Raw genomic sequence first — 25,984 nt, 5'->3', positions numbered from 1 at the left:
TACAACGGAGCGTTCGATATTGAACGCTCGCATTCGGAATGTTTTCTGGACATACTCGTATACGTAATGCAAACTAAGCGTTCAATAAAATGCCAAGATATTGAACGCTAAAATTCTGTAGACTTTTAGTAGTTTTTTTTTTATTATAGACTATTCATCAGCTATATAATAATACATTAGTATGTCTACTAAGAAAAAATGAAGACAAAAAACTGAATATTTACAATGAAAAGCAGCCTATCCTAGTAGACATAAATTGTGTATCTATATAAATATCCCCAAAATCAGAGTAAAGATTTTTTCTTCTCTGGGGGAAAGAGGTGAGGGTAGTGCGTGTTTAAATTAAATAAAGTTTAACTTTAATACCCATAGTCCTAAAACAAACCTAAGAGATCTTATTTACAACATGTTCTGTTATGTTTTAGACGTACATTTAAAATATGCGTATATTAATATTAAACAACAAAGAAAAATATGTGCAACGATATTCGTTATGATGCAATACTAAAATGATTGATTTTTAAAAAAAATAATCTGTATTATTATGGGAAATATCCCACTAATCCGCATCTCTCTACAAAGAGCACAGGTCTGTATTTATATGTGTTCTACAGTGAACACAGAGTTGTCAGTCTCTCTTCTACTAAACCTCTTCTCCGGATCAGAGGATTCATCTCCATCATAAACTGATAAACAAAAAAGATTTAAATTAAATTGAGTAATCAATTTCTAATGTAAAATTGACGAAATTAGAAACAAACAGAAAAAAATTAAGAGTAACGTCTAAATACCAATGCAATCTATATAGGTAGATTTTGTTGCCACGTCCGGTAAAGTTGAGAGATCTTTGGTGTATTTTTCCTTAGGTTGTTCTACACGATTATTTTCAGAACTATTATGTGCTACACAACAATTAAAGATCACTGCCTTTATTCTGAGTAGTCCAAGGACTGTCTCCTTCCGCAGCAAAATATAGATCCAAGGGTCCACGATTGAGTTAGTGACTGCTAATCTCAGAACCAAAAGTTCTACCGATCCGTTTGAGTTCATCAAGTGACAAGCATGAGCAAAGATGATACTCTGTAAGAATTATGAAAATTGGATAAGTTTCTCTGTAACAAAGGAAATCTGCTACACACTTTATTGCTTTGATAGGAACAAGTGAGAAAACATAAAGGTAAAGAATGATTTTTTTTATATGTATAAAGCAGATAAAAACAGATTTATTAAGATTAAATGTACCTATTGATAATGTACCTATTGATAATGTACCTATTGATAATATACCTACTGATAATGTACCTATTGATAATATTCCTATTGATAATATACCTATTGATAATATACCTATTGATAATATTCCTATTGATAATATACCTATTGATAATGTACCTATTGATATTGTACCTATTGATAATATACCTATTGATAATGTACCTATTGATAATATACCTATTGATAATGTACCTATTGATAATGTACCTATTGATAACATACCTATTGATAATGTACCTATTGATAATGTACCTATTGATAAAATACCTATTGATAATATACCTATTGATAATATACCTATTGATAATGTATCTATTGATAATGTACCTATTGATAATGTACCTATTGATAATATACCTACTATCAATGGTGCCCAACAGGAGCTGAATACGATGACAATAACAAGAAGGAAGGATACAATAAAGATGTCGTTTTTCTGCCGCCGTTTGGAACTGCGGATGTCTGATTTCATGTTCCTCACCACTGAGACAATAACCACGGTGTTAACAGATATAGTGACTAGCAGAATGAGAAATCCAAAGACAGAATAGATGTACGAATTAATCCTATCCAGCATATCCATTTCTACGAAGTTAATGAAGCACCATGACTTGGGGTAGTAGTTAAAGCTAGAACCAAGTCCAACCAATTGGAGACCTGCAACAAGGGCCCCTACTGACCAAATGATACCCAACATGATGTTGGCTCGCCGTCCATTTTTATCTGAGTTGTAGGTAAAGGGGTACAAAATGGCGACAAATCTATCAAGTGACATTGCGCACACAATCATTGCTGAGGAAATCAGAGTGAAAGTGTAAACAAAGGAACTGTAGTTGCATAGCTCCTTAGGAAATACGTATGTGAAGTCTGTAGCATAACGGACCATGACCGTTGGGTACACTAAGAGTATACCTCCACCGTCTGTCATCGCCAGACCACCAACAAGGCGATAGAACGGCCGCCATTTGTGCTTCTTTGATGACGTCACTAGTACCACGAGAGCAATGATATTTCCAATGACCCCAAATCCAAACTGTAGCGCAGGAGGAATGGCGGACTCCCACATTTTCTGGTCCGATGTAGAATTCTGTTGAACAGTGTTAGATATATTTTTCTCTAAAGTCATCTCCATTTCAAACCCAGTCTGTTATTCAATTACTCAAATTTTCTCACAGTCTGCCAATAAATTGTTGCTTAAACCTTAAAATTCACTTCTGAAAACTAAACATCATCGATTTAAAATGATAAAAAATCAAGTCACTTCCCGTTATTAATGCTGATCCTGGAAGATTTATCAGGAATATACTCTCGATATGGTCAATATTCAGAAATTTGTTTAAATATGAAACAAATTTGATTGGAAATCGTAAGTAACTCATAATTTATAAAATATTGCTTCCAATAAAAATCGAAAGATTAATTATATAATAAGGGCTCTAATCAATAAATCTTTTCTTGGCGAATCATGCATTAGTTTCGTATTTTCAGGTGCTTATATATGTAAGTAGATAATTATTAAGCGAATTGCTAATGAAATATTGAGCAGCTGTTACACGGACACATTTTCAACAAAAAATTGAATATAAAATGTCCAGAAAATCGATAAGCAGTTCGTATAGTGACCATCAAATACTCCAGAAGGTCATGTTAATTACAACTGTCACATATTAATTACCTATCCACCATTTACTGGGATAAACATTCCAGATTGGCGATGGAGAACTATTTAAGAGAAACGTAAATACTCAATTAACGAACTATAATATTCATTAAAGAAGTAATTTCCTGCAGCTTAAGATATTTTCCATAAGAGCTTAGAACTGTTCGAAAACGTGCAAAGGATAAAATGGTTCCAGTATAAAAGTGACTTAAATAGAAAACAAATAATTCTGTTTCATTTCTGAGTTCCATTAGAAAACTTTTCAAAGTTGACAAATACCCTTTATACACAATGGACGGAACAATCGGGACATTTTCATTATCCCTAAGACGTCCATCTATCTGTTATTAAAACTTCACAAACAACACGGAATTGACAATGAATGGGTGAGTAGCATTTTGTATTGACAAAAATGTTTTTATAAACAAAGGGCACATAGGTTACAATTCTGTACTACATTGCCTTGTCCTGCTGTACTTGAGGAGTCCATTTTCTGATAATTTTCTCTATTTTTTCCCAATGTCAAACCCTAACCATCTATTGTCTCCGTATCCTTGGCGCAGAGTAATTAAGTCACCACACTTGAATCTACGCTACACAGTATGAAAATCATGTTCATGCTGTTCTATAGATGATTTATTTGAGATCTTTACCACCTCTCATTGCCCCACAATTGCCCAAATTGTTATATGTTATATGACCGATATTTGTTCTGTTATCGGTATGGATCTTAAATACTTTCCCCTTTATACTCATGTGTCAAATTGTGTTATTGTTGTTCATACCTATCCTTTAGGGTCGTGATGTAAAAAAAAAAAACCCACCTATAATCTACACTCTATGAAGTTGCTGACCTATCAGTATAATTAATCGTGGCGCTTCTTCAAGAGAAGAATTTAACGATCTTTTCCAAATGTACATGTATTCTCAAGTAAAACTTCGACCCCTATTTTGACCCAAACATAGGCCTGTGTTTAATGATTTGAATAAATGTGAATATCTGAATTTACCTTTAGTTTTTCAGAGAAGATTTTAAAGATATCTTTTCATATAGTCTGTAAATTTCGATGTAAAACGTTGACTCCCTCCTTTTTTTGTCACACTTACATTCAGGTCTATCATAGTAAAAAATCAGAACATGCAGATAATTGTATAATACGAGGACCTTTGTCCTGCTGATTCTTAGACATTTTGTTATCAATATATTCTAGACTAAGTGTAAAGAGAAAGAGCCACTTAGGGCCTTTTATGGCCCTGAGAATTTCTGAAAAATCGAAACTGCTCAGTTTTGGTTGAAAATGCAGTACATGTATTTATAACTTGGACCCTTGGTGACCGTGTATCTATTGAACATGACGTAATTCTCTCTCTAGTCAATGCATTATGACGTCATAAAATGCGTCATTTTCCCCATTTCCCCTAAATTCCCTTAAAAATGGCCAAAAGATGAGGTATTTTTTCAATATTTCACATAGAGCACGACCTCTGATCCAAAATATGCAATTGAATAATGAAAGATCTATTTCTGAAGATCACAAAACATGTTTTAATATTTGGATCCTGGGCTGTGCTCATATTTTAATTCTTTGCTGATGGTAGTCAAATACGCACTGATGTTTTCGGCAAAATTCAAGAACATTGCATTTTCTCAAAGCCTGTTTTCCGATACCTGGATTCTCAAAAAAAATTTGTTATAGGAAATAAAAGCACTAAGTCTCTACTTTATTCTGATATGTGAAATGGGACAGAGGGTGATAGTCAATTAATTGATATAAGGACAGGGCCATTTTATGCATAAAGTGAACCTAGCTCTTTCTGAACTCCTCCTGCTACCCTACTCAATGTTTGGGATCATTTTGTTTCGATACACACAGAGAAAGAAGGTGGGGGATCAAGGGTGCAAAATACATATAGCTTGAAATGCATAAAAGTCATATTAAATTTGTGAATTAAGTATTTAATGTAAAGTTCTTTTCAGTGAAAGTTAGGAAATTATGACAAACAAAAATTTTCTGCGAAGAAAGATCGAAGAATTGATCATTGTTTCCCTCTTTGGTGTATGTATCTAATTACATAAATGAATAATTTTGTGAAATTGTTGCGATTTGTGGAGATTTTACATAAAGTATACGTAAATGTTAAATGAAATATTGAAGAAAATTTGCAATAAATGAGATTTAATTTTTCACATTTTAATCTGTCGCACAATAGATATTTTGTCCCCCATCTTCTTTTCATGAGTTGTTATGTTTGCCCCAAACAATTTTAAAATGATCCTATGATATGCACAATGTAATAATTATTTCCAAGTAAAAGGGACATAGATCTTTCTTTGAACGCCATTAAACTAAATTTTCTTGAAATTGGATGAATGGATTGACTACGGAAAAACCCCGATCAGAAAAGCTCACTTGTAAAAATAAAAAAAAAGAAACTGTTGCCTTTTATACGGGAAAGTGGCAGGTGGTTATATGTGCTTTTATTCTTAACAAATCTGCTTTCTGTAATTTGGTTATTTATTTTCTGAAATAGACGTCCCATCTTTGTAACAATTGTGTGCCAATTCCTCGGAATATTTGGTGTGGTTACATCATTATGTTTTCAATGGAAAGATGCCATACCGGGAAGGAAGACTGGTCACGTGATTCACAGCTATCAGTCAATGGGAATCACGTCGTGTTCGAAGGAATGCCTTATAAGAAAAAGTTGTGCTTTTATTAACTTCGACCCAGGCAATCTTCTGTGTGAGCTTATTGGGAAAAACAGCAAAGACAACTCGTTACTTGGAGGACATTTCAAACACATCGATAAGTTTGCAATGGATAGAAAAGTAATGTATTGAAAGCTTTGTATTTGATGCCAAACATTTTAAAAAAATCTGGAAAACTGAAATGTATATTTATTCTTAACTTTTACATATTGCCGATTAATTTTATTTACCGATGCATTAGATATTTTTTTTATCATTGACCGAACCGTTTTCAATGATTATTCGTGAATCTTACCAGCAATGGATGCTCACTCTTTCGAAAAAAACTTCACTTCATGTTTTCTCTATAAATTGTGTTTTATATCGGCAAGGTACCCACGGGAGTCTGTAATGATAAGCTCTGTGCAATTGGTCAGAGGTGTACTGTGACTAAACATTCCTACGCATGCGTTCAAACTGGTGAGTACCAATATCAAATGTCAATTTTCAACATGTCTTGGCAATCAAATCAATTTAACGTAGCGGAAAATTATATGCAATTTTTGAAAAATGAAATAAAATAAATAATAATAAATAGAAACCTAAAAAATGGCGTTTAAAAACTTCAATATTTTTAAATATGTAAATAGAACTTGTCATTGTTTCTATTGATAATCAAGTTCAGATCTGTGTCATAAAACAAGTTATATTATACATATGCTATTGCTGTACAGAATGTCCGCAATTCAATTATGGGGGAGTAACACTCCAGGATTCCAGCACATTAAAGATCGGATCAGAGATTAAAATGGTGTGTGAAAATAAAAGAAATATATCCATAGTCATTACCTTGCGGTGTCTGCCGAACGGCAGGTGGGAAAACATGGATTATTCACTTTACAAATGTAGTAAGTTAAGTAACACATACATAGTGGTTCATAGACTTGTGAGAAAGCCTTTTATTCAAATCTTCAGTTAAAAAATACGGATCGTTTCTATTTGCTATTTCTAAGAGATTTATTCATTTTCCCGGCAGTTTATGTTATTCTTGCATGTTCTACTCTAGAAATTGTAAGCAAAATAAATGATGAGATGAAATACCATGGAACACCCTAGAGAGAACATTCTAAATGTTTACGATCGAGGAATACTGTAAAAATTCAAATGAAGTCAATCACAATAAATGAAGTAATAAAACTGGTATATATGTACAACATCACAGCATTCTTCTAAAAGAGTATGACTTCGGAAATTGGTCTTTGAACTACCAAAATGTCTGTCTTATTTAAACCAACCCCCCTCCATCCCAACCCCAAATATTTATTTTACAGTAACATTAAGAGAAAACGTACTGTTGAGCAAATAGATCAAAAGACAAGATTCAATGGTTATTTCCATTCTTATGTCGACACGATATATCCCGGTGAGCTTGAGATAAAAGATACTACAGAGTCTGACACATCTGTTTCATATTTGGATATTTTATTAGAAAAAGACGTTAATGGTAATCGAACAACAAAGCTTTATGGTAAACGTGATGACTTTAACTTCCCTTACTTTTGCAGCAAAATACCCTTATCACCTGCATACGGAGTTTATATCTCTCAGTTGATTCGATACGCCAGAGCATGCTCTGCGTATGAACAATTTCTAAAACGAGGTAAGTTATTGAAGTTGATGAAACAAGAATATCAGCAGTCTCGTTTAAAGTCACCAGTTCGTAAGTTCTATGGTCGATACAATGACCTTGTCAGCAAATACAATTTATCATTGAGTCAAATGCTGACTGACGTTTTTCATACTAACTGTTAGGCCATTATTTAAACACTGAATTGTCGACGGATTTTTCCGTTAATTCCCGATCATGACAAGGAGCACACGGCGGGTGTGACCGGTCGGCAGGGGATGCCCTCTCCTCCATGACACCTGATCCCACCTCTGATGTCTTTGAGGTCCGTGTTTGCTCTGCTCCTGTTTTGTAATGTTTAATGGACTTTTGAGCTTGAATATACTGTTCGTTATCTCCACATATTTCATTCAAAGAATACGAGGAAAAAAACCCCCGCATATCGATCCAATAAACGATGGTTTTGAGTTTGACGAATATAATTCATATACGTCCTTCTCTGTAGAGTGCATTCAGGCCGAAGGATTTCAGATGAGTAACGACACAATGTCCCAAAGCTGCTACAAACCAGTGGATCAGGTACAGTCATGTAGCAAGGCTGATGAATACTGTAAAAACTTCACCTCGGAAGGTCATCTGGCTTTTCCTCTGACACGTTCATCCACGGAAATAGCCTGTAGGCTAATAAATTGTAAGTTGAATTTAATGCCCTGCTATTTGGTCGAATAACATGCATCTAGATTCTATTTATGATGTAATGTAGTTTATGATTTGATGCATGCTCAAAATTAAGAATATATAAATATCAAAAGAAGCTAACACGTTGTTGTCATTGACTTTGCTTCATATTGAATCATGTTTTGGCGCATTTATAGAATTAATCAAACAGTTTACTCTATTGAAAAAATATTTTTAAGCTTCACCAGGAAAAGAAAAGATATTGTGGATTGGTGGTAAATGGGTGGACACTCACACAATTGTAACAACCTCAAGCCTAGGTAACATCTCCGCTTCATCTGTTGCTGGACTGGGCACTTTTCTGGGTGCTGGGTGTCTTGCTCTTAACTGCACGGACTTTACTATGGCCGTCCAGAACTGTAACATTCCATTACCCTTTGTCTGTGAAAAAGAGATTATTGAAATCAATTGACGTAAAAGACAGTGGTACAAACTGAATCAACAAAAAGTCAATTAAGTCATTAAGGGAATGCATATCTATACTTATAAATTAATAAATGTTGCACTTAAACTTTTTAACATCAGTAAATAAATTTTTTCATTATCAAAGAATTACATATAATTTTTTCCTCTGTGAATCTATTGGGGATATATGCGCAATGAAGGTCATGTAACTCTGCAAAGAGGGAAGGAGTGAGCTTTCTTCGACAAACAATGATTGCATTTACTTAAAATTATTACTTACAGACGAATGCTAGCTACTCCAAAAATTAAAAATTTCTGTTTAACTGATCCAAGTATTTACCCTTCCCTAATCACTGACGAGAACGTCCCTCAAGTAGTTCTTTTTTAATATTTATGAACATATATTACCAACAGTAATCAAGCTCAAACATCCTTTGAAACATACAAATCGGAAGCTGAGCAAGCACGACCTCTAAAAACATGAGAGGTGGCCATAGGATCAGGTGCCATGGAGGAAAACCCACCGAGTGCTCCTTGTCATGATCGGGCAAACAGAAAAACCCGTCGACAATTTAGTGTATAAATAATGGCCTAACAACAGGTATGAAAAACGTCAGTCAGCATTCGACTTAATGATAGATTGTATTTGCTACAAGGTTATTGTATCGACCATAGACTTTGTAAAATGAAGATTTTAAACAAGACTTGATATTCTTGTTTCATCAACTTGTTTGTCAATAGCTTGCCTCATTTTAGAATTGTTTGTACGTAGATCATGCTCCTGCATATCGAATCAACTGGGAGACATAAACCCCATATGCAGGTGATAAGGTTATATTTGTACATAAGTAAAGAAAGTTGATAATAGAAAAGTTCAAGTCATCATGTTTATCATAAAGTTTTTTTTAGGTTACCATTTATGTCTTTTTTTTAGTGAAATATCCAAATATGAAACAGTATGGTATCTTTAATTTCAAGTTCACTGAAATATTTTGAGTAAACATATGAATGGAAGTAACTATTGTGAATTATAAAACGTCTTTGATATATCTGAATGTCCAAGTGAAGGCCATACCCGTGTTTTCTCCAAAGTATCAAGAGAGATGATAGATACTAAACTCTAGATACTGTGTCACTCATGTTTAATGAAATATCTGATCAAAACGTATGAATACGTTATAATATATATTATCAAATGATTTCATATTTGGCAAAGCTTTTTCGGGCCCGCAAAATAAAATTGTATTACGGTATACAAAGATATTTTTGAACTAAATTGTGATAGAAATTTTACAAATCGATAGTTAGATTGTATACAGAAAATCTTTATTTAGTGTGGTTTATCAAATATATGGCATGAACAGGGTGTCAATACAAGTTATAAACAGGTAACTACGATTGTAAAACAAATATTAGAAGATCAGTTTATTCAAAAATGGTCCAGTGATGTAAATAATTCCTCAAACGGACAAACTTACAAAATGTTCAAGCAAAATTTTGGAATTGAAAAGTATATTGATAAGTTATCTCCCAAATTTTGAAAGATACTTTTAAAATTTCTACTGCATATCATCATCTACTAGTAGAAACTGGAAGATGGTATGGTATACCACTTTCCGACAGAATCCGTATACGCTGTTATAATTCTCAAATTGCTGACGAATTTCATTATATCCTAGAATGTAGAGCTTTAGATAATATAAGGAAAATATACCTAAGCTATTATTATTCTTGCAGGCCAAATGTTGTTACATTCATGGAAATAATGTCAACTAAGAACGAAAAAAAAAAAAATTCTAAAAATTTCTGATGATGTCTGTCCTCCTTGATTTATTTCTTCCTCTCTATTGTCTTTTTAATATTAATACTTATTTTCTGTCATCTTTTCTATATAGTATACGTGTATGTACCTCTGACCAATTTTACATTGGGGGTGACCTCATGATTCGTTTTATTTACAGGATTTGTTCGACTGATCTCTGTTCATTATCTTCATCTTTTACATTAAATGATCCCAGCTGTTACCGTGGTCGTTAATCAATATAATGTAACATGATATTAAATCCTCCTCACAAATTACAGCAAAATAGATGATTGTATCAATTACACAAATAATCTTCGTTAAATTTAAAATAATTTTAATTTATAATCATCCATGATTTTCTTTTTCCAAATAATGAATGAAAATTATCACCTACACTGCATTTTTTTTTTATCAATTGGCTTATGAATTAAAACTACCTATCTTAAAACAACGTTATGGCACAGTTTTTGTTGGTTTCAGTAAAAACAAAACTCTCAAGGGTTAATTTCCTACCCTCTCAAGGGTTAATTTCCTAATGTAAACACCAAATCTTATCGACTGATATTCTGATATCAATTTTAGAATACAAGTATTGTATTCATGGAAAGATTAAACAAGGTTTCCCAAAATTTATTATAACGTAATCCTCTACAAATAACAGCATATGATATGTTATTTCAATAGGAATGTAAATTTCCTCAATCATTTCACTGTTTCAACCAGGCACTTAAAACGATGGAAATGCAGACGAAGACTTTCAGCATAACATCGTTGTGTATTGTCATTGGTGTGGGTAAGTTTAGAAGTGTCATCAATTAATGATTATCAAGGACTACACGCATGATTTGTGAAAGTGTTTCATATATTTTTTTTATGTTTTTTTAATCAAGTTCCCCTGTCATAACTAGTGGAAAGTTTTATTTTGAACTATAATTGTTTGAAATCATCTCCATCTTTAAATTCCTCTATGATATGCCTTGGAATATTAGAAATTCCACAACTGGGATATTTTGCAAAAAGGTAGTGGTATAGTGTAAAATAATAATACTTGATATGATACGTAGTTGATATATCGGCCATGAATTTCATAAATCCAGAAAAGAATATTAAACAGGGAAAACACGGACCCCTGCAAACTCAATAGGAGAGGAAAAGATGTATAGGAGAAGTAATCATCCCCTATCGATCGCTTACCTACCCTTGAGCCCTCTTTATTGATCAGATAATCGGTGTAATCCTTCGCCAAAAACGGTATAAAACAATTATATGACATGCTATGGTATGCTATGATTAAGGAAAAAAATTGAGTCTTTATTAGTGTAGATTAAGTCATAATTAATCATTATAAAAAATAATTTGATATAAATGTTGAAAGCAATACATCATGAAGTAATATACATATGCACAATTTAATTTAAAATCTAATGTATGGTGGCGTAGTTATGCCATCCACCCACAATGTTGACAAAAAATTATGTGGATGGCATAAATATGCCACCATACTAATGAAACACGTCGACTAGATAAAGGACGGGGATAGCAAGTGTAGTGTGGCATATCCAGATTCAAAATTCTCAGTCATGAAATAATATCTGCTTCCTTGATCTGATGCTTTAGCATGTCTAAATGGGTTTCCCTCGCCCAAATAAACATTTCCTGCAAGGTATTGTTGGAGTCTGTAAATGTATCTATGCCATATATTGCAAACAGCTTTCAAAGTTATAGAAGGATGCAGTATTCATATATAATGGGATGGTATGTTATAGTATGCAGATATGTACCAAATGTATCAAATTGTTAGGTTTTCTCAAACTTTTCTCGTTTTATGCTATAATACGATATCTCGTGTAGAGGATAGGCGTGGTTTTACGTATAATATACACTTTTTTGTTGTTTACCAGTTGCAGTGCTCATTAACGTGTGTGGTCAGAAGACGCCAGAAAAATGTTTTCCACTTGATCGTTTTCGTGAAGGACGACTTTTAGGATGTGTTCTCCGCAGACTTGACAAGGTTGGCCCTTTTACTTGTATAAGGGAGTGTCTCCTGAGACGAAGTTGCTTCTCTGTCAATTACAATAAAGAGGATTTAATCTGTGAAATTAATTACGCTAACATAGGATCCTGTGGCTACACTCTGAAAGATAGCGATGGATATCTATATATCGAGAAACGGGACATGCAGCACATGGTAAGTCTTAAAACTGATTATTAGTCAAAGGAAACAATGTAATAAACATAAGGTTTCATGCAGCTTTTAAATGAATACCACATGTGCGATTTCTCGGAGACTGTTGCATAGACTTACACAACAATTTCAGTAATAAAGATTTCTTGATTTAAAACTCTTCCCATTGCAGAAGTACACTTTTATTAATAAACTGGTATTTAATTTAACTAAATATAATTTTAATCAAAAGGGTATGTATTTTATACCACCAATTTTTGACATTTGCCTGTTTACAATTTTGTACATGTACAGACAAATTGTGAGAGCACGAAGTGTGCACTGCCAGTGTAAAATGTACACATTAATGTATATTTTAAATGTACAAATTCCAATACTAGTCAGAATACGTGCAGACTGATATCGGTCATCGTAGATATCAAATTCTTTTTGACATAAAGTAAGAGGTAAACGAGATGGACATTTTAAGGATTTGGTCAGGAAGGACATGATCCATGATTGTACAGCAATTCCTTCCAAACATCAAAACATTGCTGAAGCAGAAAAAGAATACAGGCTATAAAAATTTACTTATTACTGTGCATTCGAAGGAAGAAAACTTTTTCACCTTACATTTTTTTTCCCTCTCTTGCCAAAAAAAAAATATATCCAAGATATCTAGAGGTTCCCTCTACCGAGGGTTCTACATGTTATAAAATTTATTGAATGAAATACCAAAAAAGACCTTTGACCCCCCTCCTTAAGAAACAAAGATCCCTAGTAAGAATTGGTCAGGAGAATCAAATAGATGAAGCGCCAAGAAGCAGCTTGTTCAAACTTCATCCCCACCACCGACTGAACTGGTTTTACGATTTGGTAAAGTTGCTGACTTCTTTGCTAGTTTTGATAATGCGTCTTTTTATGAACTGCTATATAAGATATTAAATGTTCCTTATTAAGCATATTCTTATATACATGTTATTTCTTAAGATAGGGATATCTCCTTGCAAAACTACAACATGTGGAGAAAACCAGCGGTGTGAAAACCTGGCTAGCGGTTTATTTTTTTGCAGCATAACAGGTATATAAAGTAAGAACGAGTAAACACCATCAAATAATAATACAGAGATTGGAGCTTCACAACATTTGCTGTAATTAAAAATCAATCATGCTTTACTATATTTTTAAAACTGAACTGAAAAAGGGTGAAGATAACGAACAGTGATCGATCTCATAAAAACTTCAAACAAAACAAATCTGTGAACAGTGCATAAACACGGACCCCTGGGATTTCCAGAGGTGAGATCAGGTGCCTAGGAGGAGTATGCATCCCCTGTTGGGGTATCTTCTACACTTATATAACTATATCAATTATATACTCACAGCACTTTTCGAAGTATTCACATTTGTAAGACATTTTCTCTACTCAGAATGCAGTGCTGAAAAAATAAATAGTCATAAGGCACGCAGAAAAATTAGCCACCAAACCTTGTCTGTCGGAGAGCAATTTTCCTATCACTGTGATCCGAACCGGAGACTGAAAGTTATTTACCAATGTCAACAGGATGGTACATGGGGAAGCTTCAACAATTCACTACAAAGATGTGGTAACTGACAACAGTTGTACCCTAAAACAGATTTGAACGTAAAGTCAAAACAAAGCTTTCATAATAATCATATAGCCGAAGTTTTGAAGAAAAAATCAGCTACAGACATATTTGCAATAAAATCATTACAATATTTTAGAATGCATGAGAAATGAAGGTTATGTCTATAGCGATAAAGGAAATGGATGCTACAAATTTTTTAACGAACAAAAAACCCACAATGAAGCCATGAAGCATTGTAATTCAACATTATCTAATAGCCATTTGTTTCTTGGAGAATCGGCAGAGAAAATTCGACTTGTCATTGATGACGTCATACGTAAGTAAAGTTTTTCTTTAGTTTCACACAACTCTAAAAGATATTACATGTAGTTATTTTGTTGTTGTCAGTAATATTCAAAATATCAAATTTCAGACAAATCAATTCCAATTTCAAAATATAGAAATTTGAAAATATTGACTTCTTTCGTCAGCAGTCAATGAAGGAATTATTTCTTTAATAAAAATTTTCATTTGTTAACTGAGTAATTCATTGGTATGTCACCCCTTTTGAGCATGCATTCACAATCCGAGTAGAATTCTCTGGTGTGTTTCGTTGATATTTTGTAAACTTTGACTTGCGTGTCTTATTTTTTTTTTTAGCAAAATATTATGAACAACAATTTGTTTGGATTGATGGCTTTTATAACAAAACAAACAAAAAACTCTGGACTTATAAAGGTCATATGGGAGTCAGACAACTTGAGGAGATTCAAGAATACAAGAGCGTTGATTTCCAACGTACAGAAGGATGTCTTTCTTTATTTCCTCACAAGCTTCCTGGGCATCACGAAATTTTTGTTCAAACTGAATGCAACAGTAAATTTTATTTTGTTTGTGAAATAACAATGGTCTAAAGACCAAAATTAAACTTAACACTACAAACATGATTTGAAATTTGTGTAACATTTGATATCATTTTGTACATTTTGTTAAGTAAAAGTTTGGATATTCAAAATCAAAATCAAAATTTTGGCTGTCTTAGTTCAATTTCTTGATGTCTGGATACATTGAAAATGTAATAGAGGTGATGAGCAATGTTATTGATATTATTTGGAAATAATACAAAAGAGGAATAAAAGGCACAATCATTTTTGTATATAATTGTTGTATATGTTATCAAATTCATACAAAAGTATGAACATTTTTTTCATTTGTTTAGTGACACAAAAGTGTCTAAAAAGATGTTAATGCATTGAAATGCAGGGTCAGCAGTGATATGAAGTTCCATTCTTTATATCTGAAAAAAAGATAATAGAAAATGGGAATCAAAGAACTAAAAATCTTTAAAGTTGAATTGATAAATTACTATTTATAAAATGGCTTAACTTTATGTATCTAGTGTATTGGTTTGTTCTTAGCAGAGACCATTTTAAACAATTTTCAGCTCAGTGTAGTGACCATGCTTACTTTAAAAGTGAATTAGTGAATTTCTTTGCGAAGTATGAAAGAAAAAGCTTGTAGTTTTAGGTGTTTTTGAGTTCCTAAATTGTACTTCTAGACTTGGAAAAAAAAAATAAAATTAAGAAGTATCTCTACATTTATTAGGATAAACTGTATGTTACAGTACTTATATAACGACCCTCGTAAATGTAAATAAAAAGTGTTAATTGATAAAACATCGCAGACTCAACATCTTAATGTTCACTGGAATGTCATATCCTTTAAATTTCAAGTTCAAAATACTAGTCCGTTTTCAGTAGAATTGTTCGTTTACAAGTTACATATGTCGATTTGATATATCCTAGTAAACTCGAAATAAGACACAACAGAGTCTGCCAAATCTGTTTCATATTTGGGTGTTTTACTGATTATAGACGGTAAAAAACAACTAAAAACTAAAGTGTATGACAAACGGGATGACTCCAGCTTTCCATTCATCATCTTTCCTTATTTATGTAGTGATATTCCAACATCACCTGGCCGTCACGGTAGCTCAGTCGGTAGAGCGCTCACTCCGTCATCCGAAGGTCATGTGTTCGAATCACGGCCGCGACTGACCTAAGTCGATAAAAATAGATAGCAACTGTTCCTTCACCAAGCGCTCGGCACTTTGAAGTGAAAGTTGCGGGTCATAGGATAAGACCTTAAAATCCGAGGACCCGCGTGTCACGGTAGGCGTTGGCACAATAAAGAACCCTCACTGCTCAATGGCCCTGAGTGCCGAGTAAATGTCTAAATTTGAAGCCCTTCACCGGTATATGATGACGTTTCTATATGAGTGAAAAATTCTCGAATGGGACGTAAAACAGCACACAATCAATCAATCAATTCAACATCACCTGCATATAGTGTTTATGTTCCTCAACTTATTCGATAGAATGCTCTGAGTACGATCAATTTTTTAAGCAAAGGTTGTTATAATGACCTCGTTTGTTAATACAACTTATTGCTAAGTCTTTTTGTTCTGACATGTTTCATACCATTAGGTCATTGCTTTTATACTAATTTTGATTAGGGAATGTTCCGTATACGAAGTTTGCCAAGGGCTCATAGCGGATGTGACCGGTCGACAAGGGGTGCCTACTATTGCGAGGCAACTGATCCTACCTCTGTTTTTTTTTTCCAAGGGTACCTTGTGTTTGCCCAGTTCCCGTTTCGTTTTGTTTACTGGTTTTATCTTATTGTTCACTGTAAGCTATTTTCACATTTTACATTTGTCTAGATCTGTACAATCAGAACGATGTTTAACACAATTCATAAATTATAACAGATATCTGAGTTCATTTTTTTTTTGAAAAAGCAGTTTTGTATGATGTCAAAAGTTATTGCCTTTAATTTATCAGAAGGTTGTATAATGTTTTGTTTAGTATTATGTTATCATGTTAAGGGTTTTGGAACAAAAGTGAATTTTAAATTTTTGAAAAGTAAATTTTGAGTTTTAGAAAGTCCACTTTTCATTTACTCCAGTTCTTAAGTATGTTATATCACATACGTTTGAAGTTTCTTCTTTAATTTCCACAGTGGACATTTTTCTGAGATTAAAGATATGTTTGTAAAAGTTGAAGATAATGAACAGTGATCGATCTAAAACCCGCAAACAATACTTATCTCTGAACTGGGCATAAAATATTGCCGGATATATAGAGGCAAATTTGGTGGGAAATTTACTGGATTGCGCAATAGAATTTTTATGAAGTTTTGGAATCCCCTATTGGAACAAATTTACCTCTGTTCACTGGAATGTTAAAAATATTAAACCTGAAGTGCAATTTTGAGAAATACAATCCTTTGAAAGGGAAAACTAGCTTTTAATACAGGAAATTAAAACGAAAAGTTCTTTTAAAAAGCAAATTTAATAATAAGCCTTCTAGTAATAATAACACTTTGTCACAAGCTTTGTGAGCTGAACCATAATACTATATATACTCGCCTATAAGTCTGTCCGCCTATAAGTCGGTTGTATATTTTGAGGTTATTTTGGAGGATTTGCCATTGGCCCGCTTATAAGTCGGTACAACTTTCTATCAGAATCGGTTGACAATTTCAAATCAATGCTCCGATGTCTTAACCTGGTTTTATTTAATATTTTTAGAAATGACGCCGATATCTAATTTTGAATCTTAAATCATTAAGGTAAATACATAATGCACACTTCAGACAAAAATAAAGTTATTATAATATGTAAATACTTGTACTCCATGTATGATTTTAGAATACATAAATGATATAATATATCCAGACTTTGTTTAACGATAATCGTGAGAAATGTTTATAAAATAGTACATTTCGCCGTCCAGAAAAATACTAATCATTTTATGACTCGCCTATAAGTCGGACATAGAGTTTTGGACCAAAATTTAACTCCCAAAAAACCGACTTATAGGCGAGTATATACGGTAGTTTTAATTCATGTAGTATTTTTCATTTTTTATGCCTTACAGTTTACAGAAACGTTAATTAATGTCCAGAACTACTACGCTCTTTTTGATTTAGCAAAACAGATTGAAAGGTAGGAACAGGACACATTTTTCTGAAACTCATTTCTTTTGAAAAATTATTTTATTCGCCAGCGAAATACAGCAAGTGCTTCCCGAGGAATTCCTAAGGATACATGAAACAAACAAAAAAATCGGATGCCGATTGGCATATATATCTACAATTATTTTGATGATAAAAATGTAATTTGAAATTCATAAAATATTAAGGAATTTTTACCTTTGTATAGTGTTCATATTTTTCTTTTGCTATCACCCATCTAAATCTATATGATTTTTGATATCACTTAATAGGACATCATTGAGAAACTTCACATAAAAATGAAACTTTATGCGGCTAAACTTATTCATTATACTTTTGTTAACATAGATGTTGTTGTTACACGTAGTTTCATGATGTTTTGGAAAATAAATGGTTTGTAACATCTGTACCTTATGGATGAGCGTAAAATGTTAGGTTCCAAATGAAAAATGAAGATAACGAACAGTATTCAATCTCGAAAGTCCAATGAAACGATACAAATTTGGAGCAGAGCAAACACAGACCTCAAAATTTAGTGGTGGGATCAAGTGCCATGGAGGAGTGAACATCCCCCGCCGACCGGTCACATCCATCGCGTGCTCCCTATCACGATCAGGAAACTTACAATTTTTAAAGAAGAAGCATAAGGTAACATTGTCAAACGTTGGTTTTGTTGTCGTACTCTGTTTCAGTGCATTTTTTTCTGAAACAGATACATAATCTCCTTTATTATTTGAATATTAAATTATTCTAATGTAAAATATATACATCATAACGTTTATCTAAAAATAATCAAAAATACAATTTAATTGTTCATATTAACTTCAGCTGAATATTTTTTATGAAGTTTCAAAATTATAATAATCTGGGATAAATATAAAGGAATCTTTTTTAAAAAAAAAAACAAGCGTTATAACTTTTGAACAGGTGGATTTACCTTTTTGTAACATTTATTTAATTTGAAAAATAACACATCATGTGCAATGGAGGAGTGAGCATCCCCTGAAGTCCTCTGAAGACCGGTCTCAAACGCCGTGTGTTTCTTATCATGATCGAGAAGAACGGAAAAATCCATAGATAATTCAGTTTGTAAATAATGGCCTTACAATTAGTATGAAAAAAATCTGTCAGGATTTGACTTAATGATAGGCGGTATTTGCTGACAAAGTCAATTTATCGACCATAAAACTTGCGAAATGATAAATTCAAACGAGACTGTTGATATCCTTGTTTCATATTTTTTTGTCAATAGATTGCCTCTAATCAACTGGGAGACAAAAACCCAATATGCAGCTGATAAGGGTATATTGCTACATAAGTAAGGGAAGTTGACGATTGAAAAAATGAAGTCATCACGTTAATCATAAAGCTTTGTTTAGCAATCACAGGCTTGCGCGAGTTATGGCACTTTCGTATTCTGCTCTATAGTAAAATAGGTCACGTTTCGTCATCAAATGCATGTTAATCAGAAGGTCTTATGTAGAAAAATTCCCTTCTAGGTCAAAATAAATATGTTAAAAATGTTTCTATATAATCCAACTTTTATAAATAAATGAGGAAATAGGACAACCTCGCTAAAATTGCTATCGTGAGTTTTCCGTTTTATCAATGAGACCGCCATTTTGAACACTCACATGGCATTACTAAAATAGCAATTTTTACTGTGATCACATGACCGATCTTGATTGCTTGCATGTTTTATGTAACCAAGAAGAATCAAAGTCATCTGAAGCTCGAAGTCAGCCCAAATTACCTGAAGTATGGAGGGAAAACAAGCGGGTAAAAATCTAGTTTACTGTCGTTTGCACATTAATCTTGAAATGTTGCGTCAGACGAAGTCAGACACATATAAACATCACTTTTTCATCTATATTCTATGTATTGTTAAAGTTTAATAATGATACATGCTAGCGCAAATTAGCGCAAAGCGTTGAAACTGAAAGGGGTATTTTAGGGCCGACAATATTTCCCATTCTTGGGCAGATAACCAGATATTATAAAGTGTACTGCATACATTATTTATTTAATATCTTAACCAATGAAGTTAGTTACGATGAACAAACAAGTTCACCTATTTGACAATGATATCAGAGCATATTGTATGGCATCCCATTGCAGTATTGTTTAAAAAAATTCACAGGAAGGGGGGGGGGGTAAATCTTTCTTGTGTATCATATGATAATATTAAGATTAAAAGGATATGATTTAGATTTCAATCGGCCTTTTGTAATTCTAGATTCACGGCACAAAAGAAAAGCGAGTGAATTGGATGAGAAAGATCTATTCTCAAGTTTTTATTTTCAATGATGATCAGAATTTTGAAAATCAATTTTCATTGTGCCATATATGATTGGGTTACAATTTGCATACACCCTACCACTATGAATGTTTTGTTTTCATTTTTAAACATGGTTTATGTTAAATTAAGTTCTTTTAAGAAGAAAATTCTCAAATATTTTCAAAATAAATCTTTTATTCGCGAAAAGAAATGACCGAGGAGGTATTACAGATTTTTGTAAATAAAAAATTAATTCAATTATTAAAATACTTTTACACGGTATCAATACTATAAAATGATTAAATATGCCTCATAGATTGATTTGTTAATGTAATATTGCATTAAAAAAAAAACAACTTCTCTTCAAACAGGTTCCAGGATTTCAGGTGTGGTATAATATTATATATGACGAAGTCCAGTAGTTTACACTTTCAAACTTTTAGACGATTAGAGAAAGGGTGACCTTACCATAAATGTGTAAAACATTCATTAAAAGATTGTTTATTTAGTAATAATGTTATTCAAAGATATCATTATAAATTATTCATTATTCAAAAATTATGCAATCCATCATTATACATTATTCATAATGCATCCATTATGCATTTCATCATTATACATTGTGGCAACCATCATTATACATTATCAATTATGCATACATTATGCATTTCATCATTATACATTATGACATTGTTATTGTTTTTACTGAGATCCTACCGTCTGAAATTTTCTCTTCCGTTAGAAACGCTTTCCTGTAAAATAAATTTTCTTCATCCTTGGAAATGCCCAAAAAAATCCGATCGGATTCAATAACCATAAAAAAACTTGAGTCGCAAATCGAATAATATGTAGGACTTATTTACAATTGCTTTAATAAAGGTGAAATGCTAATTTCCTAAATGTTGTATACAAACAGAGAGTCGTTCAGAAGTTCAAGAGAGATTTTAGATATCAATTTTTCAACGTTCTAGTTTCCTTCACACAGCTTTTCCTAGGATGACGGAATGAAACATAATCTATTCCCAAATAAATCCGTATGCTTCTGAAAATCGTTAATTAGTTTTTGTGTTTTTGAACATTAGCCTACCAGCCACATATTGTGAAGTTTATTATAAAAGTGTACAAGTGTAATATCCAGTAGAAATTATCATGTATTGCTTCTTCTGTTCGTAAGTATATTTGCATCATTAATATTTATCAAAATAACACAGAGAATTCCGGGGAAAAAAATGCTTATTTCTATTTTAAAGATAAATTGAATGTTGCTTTTCCCTTCCTTAAACACTAAATATTTTGCTTGAAAATGCACGAGATTTGTTTTTTGTGAATGATTTTGTAGATTTGGTCGACATATAAGGTTGAAGTTTGTACAAATATATTTTCTGAAGAACATTTTCATATATCGAGAAATTATATGCATTATACAAATATTTCATAAAACAAATTTAAGGACCCTCTATACACTAGAGGAAAATATTTTTTGTACATTGAGAAAATTATAGTGTGTAAAGGTGTAAATATTGAGCTTATCTATCACATTTTCAACATAAGGTGCCTTGCATTTACCCCCAGGAAAAATGTTCAAAGACAATGAAGTACTGATGAACATAAATCACTGTTGTTTACTTAAGTGGGCAAAATATCTGCAAATGAAGTGTTCTATCTATTCATCATGGCCTATTAAAGTGTTATGAATGCTTGATTTGATCACAAATTAAGTAATAAACTGTAATTTCAATTTATTTTATTCTTGATCAAAGGGCAGATCACTCTATCTGCATAAAAATACCACAAAATCAGAACTCTCTAGTGTGCAGTGTATAGAGGGCTCTTAAAACGGTTTATATAACTGCAAGAGCTTCAAAAACCATAAGTTTTCCATTTATAGCTAACCAAATATATTTCTTGATGTTCTTCTTCTGCACAATTGTTTAAATTCTATTTATGTGTGGGAGCTAATCAGCATTTTAATTAAATTAATTCCCCGTTCACTATGAACTAAGCAATGAAAACATATTTTATTATTCAGTATTTAAAAAAAATACACACACATTAAAGAAGATATTCCTTTTGGACTGTGTTTGAAAATAAAATTTTAATTTAATGTTAAGTAATTTGTAATATTTTCATTTTAAGCCTTTTCATTGCTTCATTCTACCTATCATGTTGGGCATCTCCGTTGCCTGGTAGGTGCTACCCAATACAAAATCTTCGCCAAGGACGGTTGTCTGGAGCTGTCCTCCGCAGGCTTCCACGAACAGGCCCTCTAACTTGTGTCAGAGAATGTCTACTGCGAAGGAACTGTTTATCTGTCAATTACAACAATCAACTCCTTGTTTGTGAATTGAACCACGCAAAACTAGGATCTGGTGGCTACACACTGACCCCTGAGGACGGATTTAAGTACATAGAGAAAACAGAGATGAAGGGAATGGCAAGTAGAATATTATATAAGAACTACATGTACGGAAACTAACAAATAAGAAACATACAGAACTAAAATAAATGAAAGAAACTGAACATTATATTGTCATATCATTACTTTGCAGGCACGTGGTATCGGGGGGGGGGGCAAGGGGGACTTGGCCCCCCACCTTTTTCAAACATTACCTTTTACTGTTGAAAATGTCCACTGAAAAGCTGGCTGTTTCCCTCCTCACTTAAATTTTTGTTGCAGTACAGTCAAATTGGGGTAATGTAGTAATGTGTAAACAAAATTTGGTTGAAGTCCCCCCATACCCCTCCCCCCAACACCAACACACAAAGAAAAAGGATTTTCGAGTTTGATTGATGTTCCTATTTTTCAAACTTTTTATCATTTTCTTTCTTTCTTTTTTTGCTTGTCAAACTTTTTTCAGGTAATTTGTCATTTTTTTCCTGGCTGGCACCAACTTTCAAAAGCGATCTTACGTGCCTGCTTTGCAAGCTGTGTCCTTGACAATTTTATTTATATGAAAATGATTAATGAAAAATGCATATAGGCAATTCGATTCTAATGATCCAAACATTTTTTTTAAGATAGATATATCTCCATGTACTGAGAAAACATGTGCAGCATACGAGCGATGTGACACTTTATTCAATGGCTCAATTATATGCAGTACTACAGGTAATAACGCAGAGAAATAATGTCCTGACAAATGAACATGTACATGTTAAAATATTGAACTCTTCTTCGCATCGGCTAGCTTACGCCAATGATTGCAAACGCATGGAGAGGTTTGTAAATCAATATGAAATGACTTATTGTATTCCTGCTGTTCTCGAGAAATAAGATTTTCCTACATGGCTTTATACAACCTCGACCCTCCATTGAGACCTAACACTAGCTATAGGTCACAGTTTAAGCGTATTTGAATTTGACCGTTATAAAGCTGCTGACATACTTAGACCTAACGGTTCCCCTAGTAGGAAAACCATGGTGTAGCAACTTGGGTGAAATAGGCCAGTAATTCAGGTCATATTGATTACTATGACGACAAATTGTAAAGGCAAGATAGAAGATCTAGGTATATTCTTAACATACCCGCCAGACCACGAGTTAAATAATGGCAGCTTAAAATAGAATTTCACTTCCGGCTTTCAATCTTAATATATCATCTCCCCAGGGGGATGAATATAAAATATCAATATAACCTGCATTCGAACATTTTACAGAATGCAGGCCTCAAGGGACAATGACAGGTTTTCAGCCACATAGAGGACGATGGAGTAACACGCTATCTGTAGGACAGTCTGTCTACTTTAACTGTGAGAAAAACATGAACGTGAAAGTCACTCACAAATGTCATCTAGATGGAACTTGGAAAAGCACGGACAAATCTCTACAAAGATGTAGTATGTCAAATTAAGTAATTTTATTGAACTGGTTGTTGTATGCTTCAGTTTAAGAAAAGGGCTATAATGTATATAAAAATGAAATGAACATACACAGCGTTTGATGTCCGAAATTTATAGTTTTATTTATAAAATGTTAACCATTAAACTAAAAATCTTTAAGAATATGTGTCTAATTTTCAGTTTAGCATTAAAATTATATGTTTTGAAATTTTAGAATGCACAGGAAACCAAGGGTTTTCCTACGACAACAAAACAAATGGCTGCTACAGATTTGTAAATGAGAGTAAAAGCCACTCTGAAGCCAAAAAATATTGTAGATCTGTCTTACCAGGCGGCCATTTATTTCTTGCGGATTCATCAGAGAAAATTAAAGCTGTGATTAATTGTGTTATACGTATGTATTTCAATATTGAATTAGTTGATCACATAGCTCTGATCTGTACATGTGTATCTGTTAATTTTTTTTAGCATAGCATTTAAATTTGTTCATCTGACTCTTCTTAGAAAACAAAGCATACGTATACCTGTAATATTTTTTCCAAATTAAGTTAAAACAAAATGACATACCTTATACTAAGGCTTGGTTTTCATTGGGAAAATTACAGTTTTAAATTTGGTTTACTTAATTTATTTTCTTTGGCAATTACTATTCATTGTTACCTTAAGTGCACAGATATTCTGTTATAGATTGACTGTACATTAAAGAATTTTATATTTTCAGCACAATCGTACGTCCAATTTGTTTGGATTGATGGTGTCATTAATAAAACAGTTGGGGATGTTGTAACATGGCGAGGTGTAGAAGTCAACCAACTTCGGAGAATTCCAGAATATGCAGAGTCAAATTTTCATCAGTCACAAGGATGTTTGAAAATGTTTCCAATGCCAACTCTACGTGAAATTCGTGTGGAAAGTGAATGCCGGGAGAGAAATGCCTTTGTGTGTGAAATTGACTTGAGTCTCTAGAATATAAAAAATTCGTAAAGTAGGCGTATAAAAGTTATTGAATATTACTTTTTCTTTAAGAAAAAAAGGGGGGTTTTCAGAAAGCGAAATTAGTAAAATATAAAACTGGTAAGTAATTAAGTATAAATCTTTAATTTTCATTTTTGTTACATCATTAGCCACTGGCACCAAAATTGGATATTTTTATATCATTATACCATTAAAATACAAAACTATGCTGAAAAGACTTCATCTTGATTTCATATAGAACCCCTAGCCCCCTACTTCCCTCACGTACATACCGGAACTGTTGGACATCTTATAGAAAAAATTACAATGAAATATTTTCTTTTGAGGAAAAAAATGACCTGAAATAATTTTTCTTACAATAATGAGTGGAAACAGTCAAGACGTATGCACCGGGTGCGGGATTCTACAAGCTTCTGTGCTATTTTAAAATTTCTCGTGATAATTATTGCCTGGATTAAATCTTCTTTAAGGTATGTACAAAATTAATAGAAGTTGCATATTCATCGTTCGGTTTATCATGGTCAAAGTCAAAAACAGTTAAAGCTGTAGCGGCTTAGAGCAAAATTTCACGCAAATATTTTACTTGTGGAGACAAGCATGAAATTTGGCGCAATTATCTGTCAGATGATACCGTTTCTAAAATCATCGTTGGTCATTGCAAACTCCGCCATTTTCAAGATGGCTGCTGCTTAAATAAAATGGCGACATTTCTATACTCCTTGGACTTACAGACGATCGGTTTACTGTAACATTTAATTTACTTTGGCCGTTTTGTGATATATTTTCGTTATAACTAAGCTTTGTTAAAGATTTCTTAAACATCACATTGTAAAATAAAAGCTAAAAGAAGTTTTATAACGCAATTCAATTCCGCAATACATGTATATTGTTTCTATATTGTAATTAAAGGAATGCAAAGATAA

At 32.9% G+C, this 25,984-nt stretch overlaps 1 protein-coding gene across 1 annotated transcript; it reads right to left on the bottom strand.

Annotated features, from left to right (window-relative positions):
• Positions 1-597: 597 nt before the first annotated feature.
• Positions 598-2,407, bottom strand: LOC133191756 (prostaglandin E2 receptor EP4 subtype-like). Its single transcript, XM_061327493.1, has 3 exons — positions 1,637-2,407; positions 792-1,080; positions 598-686 (listed from the first exon to the last, which is right to left on the bottom strand). Exons 1-3 carry the CDS (start codon positions 2,405-2,407, stop codon positions 598-600), a joined length of 1,149 nt encoding a protein of 382 aa, XP_061183477.1.
• Positions 2,408-25,984: the final 23,577 nt, after the last annotated feature.

This window comes from Saccostrea echinata, unplaced genomic scaffold, assembly GCF_033153115.1.
Source record: "Saccostrea echinata isolate AGI-Se365-2 ecotype Australia unplaced genomic scaffold, CSIRO_AGI_Sech_v1 ptg000024l, whole genome shotgun sequence".
NCBI classification, from domain to species: Eukaryota; Metazoa; Mollusca; class Bivalvia; order Ostreida; family Ostreidae; genus Saccostrea; species Saccostrea echinata.
This window is presented reverse-complemented; position numbering and strand designations above follow the sequence as displayed.

What these genes read in the sequence shown, in the direction of transcription:
- LOC133191756 (XM_061327493.1), bottom strand. Translation starts at nt 2,407, where the DNA reads ATGGAGATGACTTTAGAGAAAAATATATCTAACACTGTTCAACAGAAT. An exon ending in CCTGTTGGGCACCATTGATA is followed by an intron (nt 1,081 to 1,636) that starts GTAGGTATATTA and finishes TAATTCTTACAG; the next exon opens with AGTATCATCTTTGCTCATGC. An exon ending in TACCTATATAGATTGCATTG is followed by an intron (nt 687 to 791) that starts GTATTTAGACGT and finishes TTTGTTTATCAG; the next exon opens with TTTATGATGGAGATGAATCC.